This window comes from Lampetra fluviatilis, chromosome 24 (assembly GCF_964198595.1).
Source record: "Lampetra fluviatilis chromosome 24, kcLamFluv1.1, whole genome shotgun sequence".
Classification (NCBI taxonomy): Eukaryota; Metazoa; Chordata; class Hyperoartia; order Petromyzontiformes; family Petromyzontidae; genus Lampetra; species Lampetra fluviatilis.
In genome coordinates, this window is record NC_136298.1 from 11,781,316 (window position 1) to 11,788,922 (window position 7,607).

Below are 7,607 nucleotides of genomic sequence, written 5' to 3' on the forward strand. Positions count from 1 at the left end.
AGCAACGTCCGTGGAAAACAATTAATAAATGGAACCAATATTAACGTGTGGAATCGCTGACTCGCAATTTATTGTCTCAGGTGGGAAAATATCGACGAGTTTAATGAGACATACATAAGGCATTGGGTAACGTAGAAATGAGAATAAAGCCATGAGATAAGAGGGCTCCCAACGGGTATAAAAGGGGACCCTCGGCAGTGGTTCAGCATCGTCGTTCAGGATCTTCACTGCACCATGTACGGACTCATCTTCGCTCTGCTCGTGGGCACCGCTGGTGAGACTTTGTGTAACTTACACTGCTAACTGGTTGCGTAGTGAATGGTTTTGGGTCGAACTGGGACCCATGTCCGGCAGAGATGGTCTTTGTACGTATGCTACACTTATTTCGCACCGTACGTATCCAACCGTGCTAATGTTTGCCTATAGACATCTGGCAGTTTAACAGCATTGGTTTAAGTAGGGCAGACAATTATGGGTATCAGTTCAACACGCAGGCTTTCGCGACCAATATCTATAATAAAGGTTTTTGGATTAGATATTTAAATGTATAGACCAGAGGAAGCCTTTTGGTGCCTTTTGGCGTCCTCTGATCTAACACCATTTGTGACTAGTCTCCAAAGAAAGCTGTCTCTAGTGTGGACCAATCAGTTTGAAAGACAATTCATATATTATCAGAGTATGTTTTTTTTGCATTCTGACCATAAGTATTATGGTTAATGCAGTCATGATTCCTTGTTAAAGGTTTCAGTTTGGTGTTTTAACATCTTACCACCTGTTTTGTTGCCAGAAAAAGGGGAAAACCTATTTTAATATAAATGTGTCGTTAAAACTCGCCACCACCCGACACAGCCAACGAGTAAAGGTTGTCACGGAAATGTGGTGGCTTGGCTCTCCAACACACCGGTGTGCTGTACTAGTGACGAATTGGCCACGTTCTGTTTACGTGACAACCCTTACTAGTTGGCTTTGTCGGGTGGTGGCGGGTTTTCACGACACATTTAAATATTTACGCGATCTAACCCAAAAACCTCTTATGAATGATGGGTATCATTAGTGGTCATTTGGTATCTTAATTAAGCGTAGGCCTCCGCTAGGTTAGTTCAATAGGAAACACTTTGCGCCTCTTATGGTGATGTGCATCACCAAACTAACAGAGAAGAGGAAGGTGTGCTGCTTATTTGGCTCTGCCGGAAAATTGGTCTTTGACTAAAACTGAATTATACCCAAGTGCAAGATGGGGCTTATGTCCGTTTTTGTTCTCAAGCGATTGGTGGAAATTCTAAATTCCTTCTGTGGGGCCCATATTGTCCATCAGACAAGAACGACGATTGAGCAAGTGATGCAACATTTCTAGTAACCATAGCGGAGTGACTTTTTTGCTGGAATTGGACTTTGTAATTGTGTTAGTGGTAACATTGGTGATGATGATCATCACGGAGACAACAGAAGCGGATCTATAATATTCCCAAGAGTGGTGTTCATGAAATGTCCGTACGTTTTTTCTGGTAAATATCAATAACAAATTTATTTTGGGACTCCAGGGGTGGGAGGGGGGTAGCATTGCCTCCATTACTTCCCTTGGATTCACCTATTTGCCTTATAGACAATGTCGATGGCCATGATCCTGTTGACGAGTATCCTCACGATGAATGTTGGGTCTGAGTAATTGACCGTGGCCAGGATACCAATTCACACTCTGCTTCGCTGACAGCGGCGGCCCCATACATGTATGAGGACCACATCGTGGGTGGCTCCGAGTGCGCAGCCCACTCGCAGCCGTGGCAGGTGTCCCTCAACATCGGATACCACTTCTGCGGAGGCTCCCTGATCTCCAGCGAGTGGGTCGTGTCTGCCGCTCACTGCTACCAGACGTGAGTGTGCTGCGCGTGGACATGAGCGAATCTCGTTGCGTGCTGCGTGTCTGGTGGTCTCAGTGAAGTAGCATCGACTTGTGTAAAATGCAGTGTACACCTACAACCTGTTGATCACGACCTAATCTGAAAAAAAAATTAAAGCTCATGTTGTTGAACTAAAACCTAGCCACAAAGAATATTTACTTGAGCTTCACCGATGAGGCAGCAGTGTCACAGCTAATACTATGAAGAAGCCGATCATATGATTTTGAATGAGACCCATGCGAGCAAACAAGAAAGGGCTATGAGCAGATTGCAAAGGTATGCGACATCCTCTTTCCACAACAAGGCGATGTGCCCCAGCAGTTCGTTTTGGTAAGGCAATTATATCAAATAGTTACAGCACTTGTCAATCAACCACACTGGTCAATTTGGGTTGGTTATGGTGGGGAGTGTATATGTGTTGGCATAGAAATACAGTACACCTAATCTTACCATACGTGCTAGTTGTGTCATGTTGATGCATGACCTTACAATTTGGAACTTGACCATGTACAGTTTTGTTTAGATTGTTTTGTTCGAGTTGTATTGTTATTGCGGTAACCAGGTTTCTATTGTGTGACCAGATCCCCATAAACGATTCGCATTCATGGTCCAATGGGTTTAACCTGTGCCAAAATAAAACCCCCAAAAAAACCTAAAACCTAAATGTAAGCGATCCCCGGTAAATAAAAATCATCATCACTGCAATCATCTACTTTCTCCACCCCCAGCCCGTCCCGCATCTCTGTGCGCATCGGCGAGCACAACATCTTCGTGTCCGAGGGCAACGAGCAGTGGATCCAGGCCTCCAAGGCGATCCGCCACCCCCAGTACAGATCGGCCTCCACCGACAACGACATCATGCTCATCAAGCTGTCCACGCCCGCCACACTCAACCAGTACGCGCAGGCCATCCCGCTGCCCTCCTCCTGCGTCGACACCGGAGTCATGTGCACCATCTCCGGCTGGGGCGAGACCCAGACCAGCGTCGGTGAGGACACGGCGCTTCGACGGCCGTCTACCCTGGAAAATCCATTTTAGCAAGAGTTTTTAATGATTTTACAATGTCGGTTTCGTGGTCACTCTGTATAGCTCTCGGATGTGTTTTCGGGCTGTACCACGTCGTGTTCATCATGACGAACAACGTTTCGCTCCACTTTTTGGGAGCTCCCAGCACGTGCAGCGAAACGTCAGATGTCATGTCCAACAACACGCAGTACAACCCAAAAACACATCAGAGAAAAATGTAATAAAGTGGTGGGTAATCTGCAGTCTGCGGGCCGAATGCGGCCCATACAGTCCATCGTGGGGGCCTGGTTCATCTCGCCCTTTCCTCCGCTGTCTTCCTCTGCTTACTTTTCTCCAGGTTTATAAATGGGCACAAGCTACCAACCCATTGCATTGTCTCAGCATTACTGGGACCTTCACGCTGAGTCCACTGAACTCTCTTCTGCCGCAGCCTGTGCTTATGAGTTTCTCCGTCCTCACGTTACCCCAATATCTTTCCCCAGTGCACGATGCCTCACCACTGCCACCCGCGTGTCTCCATACAGGCAGCCCCGATGTCCTCATGTGCGTCCAGGCGCCCGTGCTGAGTGATACCTCCTGCAGGAACTCCTACCCCGGTGACATCACCAACAACATGATCTGCCTGGGATACCAGGAGGGTGGCAAGGACTCCTGCCAGGTGAGGTCCCCTGAATCGACTTGAGTCGACAAGTCTGAACGGGAGTATGAGCGTCGACCTGCCCTCTTGCTACAAACCAGTGCCACCTCCAACAAACATACAGATCCAGACAAAGTATACTACTGTCGTAGTTCACGGCCCAAAGTAGATATTTGTACCAATGTAGCAAGATTAAAATATTGCGGATATGTTTATATAGCTATTAAGAGTGAATTATGTCACAACCCACTGATTGTAACCACTAAAGTTACGCCTCCTCAGGTGGTTTTGACAAGTGGAATATCTGGTCTGGGCCCATGGACTAACAGCAGTGCCTCACTCATTAGTGGTAGTGCCAGGCATAAGCAAACAAAGCAAACGTTCAGAGCCCCAAGCAGCACCAGGGTCCCAGATTCATGAAAAAGCATCTTGAATTCCGGTCCTCTTACACCATATGAACACAAAAAGTTAATTACTCTCTCATCGACATTTTGGTTACATCTCTTTCATCTAACTCAATATTTATCACTTCGTTTTTCACGGACAATATTTTTGGAATAGGCCACAAACTCGCGGTCCAAGGCAGTCGTCTGTGCGTCCAGAAAAGCTTGGAACCACATTAGATGCAGGAGCCAGCCGCTAACCCCTGACGCTCTAACCCCTGATGCCGCCACCGCAGAATGACTCCGGCGGCCCCGTCGTATGCAATGGCCAGCTGCAGGGCATCGTGTCCTGGGGTCGCGGCTGCGCGTTGCCCAACTACCCCGGCGTGTACACCAAGGTGTGCAACTACAACTCCTGGATCGCCAGCACCATGGCCGCCAACTGAGCAACTTACTTCGAACCCTCCTTGCCGAGCAACAAGCACCATGATAGTTTTAATGCCATGAAACGAATAAAACCTTTGAAATGTTGATGCCACCATTTTTTTGTCGTCTTATTTTCTTCTTAAAAGTGACGGTGTGAAGCACACAAGAGCATAGAATAGTACGGCACAACAGTGGATTTTACTGTTCAGTAACAGGTCTATAGCTCAGTATGAAGACCACTATTGCTCCTACCTGCAACCCTTTAAGAAAAAGTTTCCACTTCAAAGTAGAAATTGTCAGTAAAAATTGGTCAAAGTGGTCATTTGAATTCATTTGCATAAGTGTTTTTTTTCTTGCAATTGTAATAGTTTTGGCAAGAAAGTTCTTGAGTTGAATCAATTCATATGTAGTGTATCACAAGTCGGAGACGAGGTAGTTGCAGGAGGCACCTTCTTTTATTGTAACACCTTTCAGGCGTAAACACACAGGATCGCCTCCTTCTTGCTCCCATTACTGTACAGCCCAGCTTAGACACAAGCTTAGCTGCGTTGAACCGACGGCGTCGACCGAGACAGCCAACAGCTGTCCAGCCGCAGGTTCCAGGGGCTTCCCGATGACGTCTTCCGTGACCCTTGCTCCAGTTCCTCCGCCCTGCCGGCATACCTGTGTAATATGCTCAATGGCATGTGCATTAACTGTCCAGCGCAATTGCCGCTGCTGGACAGCAGTCGGCGCTATGTCACTACACATACAAAATAATTTGAGGGTTGCAATGCAAATGCATTGGCTAATAGCGGTTTCCCAATGGTCGATTCAAACTCCTCCCACAGCCAAACTCCTCCCACATCCAGAAGCGGGGCTACAGCGTGACCTCGGGCGCTCTCAGAGACCCTCCCAGCCAATCACAACCCGTCATTGTCCTCATTTGAATATCACCCGCCCCATAAAAATCAACTCCTCCCCCTTTTATCCCATCTGTGAAGGATGCGATTCCTGATATGCAATACCCTGGTGTCTACAAACTAAGTTGTGGCTGCGGCAGAAGTTACATTGGGGAAACGAAACGACATGTCTCGGACCGTGTTCGTGAACACAAGGCAGATCTGAAACACGGTAGGACCAATTTACCTCTGCCGTTGCTGATCATTGTTTTAACGCTGTGGGCTCACACAAAATAAATTTTTCCAAGACGAAGGTACTCTGCTAACCCACCGGCTATCATCAGAGATTTGTTCATGAAGCCATCCAAATATATAAACACAGACACAACTCCAACCGAGAAGATGGGCACAAACTGAGCAATCATTGGAAGGACGTTATTAACCAGGCAGTCTTAACTGACTGTGATGTTTCCATCCTACCTGCCGATGTCAGCAGTTATTTCCGACTCCTTGAGTACATCACCAGGTTAAATGTCTTCACATTAACGGGCTAAGTGTCTCACTAACAGAGCTACCGTTGCCCCTTTCCCTCGATCTGGCGGGAGCTCTCGTTTTTTAACAGACTATAGCTGGCTGTGATGTTTCTGTGTATGTGTCTCTCTCTGTGTGCGTGTCTCTCTGTTTGTCTCTCTGTGTGTGTGCCTCTCTCTCGGTATGTGTCTCTATGTGTGTCTCTCTCTTTGTGTCTCTGTGTGTGTGTCTCTCTATATGCGTGTGTGTCTCTCTGGGTGTGTGTCTCTCTATGTGCTTGTGTCTCTCTTTGTGTGTCTCTCTATCTCTGTGGTTGTTTCTGTGTGTGTGTGTCTCTGTGTGTCTCTATGTGTGCGTCTCTCTCTCTCTTTGTGTCTCTGTGTGTGACTCTCTCTGTGTGTCTCTGTGTGTGTCTCTCTCTGTGTGGGGGTTGTCTTTCTGTGTTTGTCTCTCTCTGTGTGTCTCTCTGTGTTGTGTCTCTGTGTGTGTCTCTCTCTTTGTGCGTGTGTCTCTCTATGTGTGTGTCTCTCTCTCTGTGTGTCTCTCTGTGTGTCTCTTTATACGTCTCTCTCTCTCTGTGTCTCTCTCTCCATGTGTGTCTCTCTCGTTGACATGCTGGTCTCTCCTCGTAGTTGCTCTTGCCGTTATTTTATTTTGTTGTCCGGCTCTCTGACATTGACATGCTAATCTTCTCATTGGCACAGCCCCTGGTTGCTGGAGCCATCCCACATTGACATGCTAATCTCTTACATTTACATGCAAATTCCATCTCTAATTCCGCCCACTTACCCTTGGGTTGAGCCCACCAAAAGCCTAAATAACCTCTTGTTGCAGCAGCAGCAGCAGCTCTTTCTCCTGCCTCGGCAGTTCTCCTGCTGTGTTTGTCTCACCTGGTGACGATTGCTTGTGTTGCGATCGAAACGTCGTGATCTATTAATTTTCTATCTACGTGACTTTACCGAAAGAACCAAAGAGTATGGATTCCTGCAGTCACGAAAGCTTCAATATTCCTCCCCCTTCTCAACCACTGCCTCTAGACTTGTGAATTGATGGTCGGTAAATCGAACAACCTTTGAGGACTCGATGAACCATTCAGGCATAAGAGTCGATCGTCGAATCCGGGTCACCTCTAGTGGGGACCTTTAAACCGCACGGCGCTCAGAAGTCACCGCGTGGAACCTTCCAACAACAGACGCACAGTCACATACAGAGGGAATGAATACTGTACCTGTCAACCCCATACGGCTTACCCCGTATTCTTGTGCAGGGAAATGTAGTTTTTCAGGTCCATACGGCGTACAGCCGTTTCAATACGGGCAAAAAAACATTTGTCTCTTTGTTTGTGTTTCTCTATTGTGGTGGGACTTTGTAGAATGAACGTTGAGATTTATAAGGGCACGGGGTGACCAATAAGGTCTGAGTTGGTCTCTAGTAAGGTAGGGCACTGATAAGGGGTTGCCAGGTATGGGAATTCGCTTTTTAATTTTTATTGTTAAACGTTTTCATCATCACCACCACCGCTGTCAGGAAGTTGTACCACTTGCAGTACGGTACAGTACACACGTGTGTACTGTATAGCAGTACAGACTCGTGTGTGTGTGAATGGCTCCTGAGGAAACAGAGAAACCCCGACTGGACTAATCTAGATATATAAAAGGGAATTTGTGAATATGTGTCTGTTCAAAATATTTAGCATACTTCCCGACATGCAATAAACTTGAAATTTTGCATGTGGGTACTTTCCAGACTACACCATGCAAAAATTATCAAAATTGACTTTTGTATTTTTGGGGAGGTGGGGGCGCAATAATGCATATAGTTTGCA

The 7,607-nt window shown here is 46.8% G+C and overlaps 1 protein-coding gene across 1 annotated transcript; it reads left to right on the forward strand.

Moving 5' to 3' along the window:
* Positions 1 to 234: 234 nt before the first annotated feature.
* On the forward strand, positions 235 to 4,390 carry LOC144941261 (trypsin-like). The gene is made up of 5 exons (XM_078867878.1): positions 235 to 274; positions 1,712 to 1,871; positions 2,627 to 2,886; positions 3,449 to 3,582; positions 4,241 to 4,390. Exons 1-5 carry the CDS (start codon positions 235 to 237, stop codon positions 4,388 to 4,390), a joined length of 744 nt encoding a protein of 247 aa, XP_078724004.1.
* Positions 4,391 to 7,607: the final 3,217 nt, after the last annotated feature.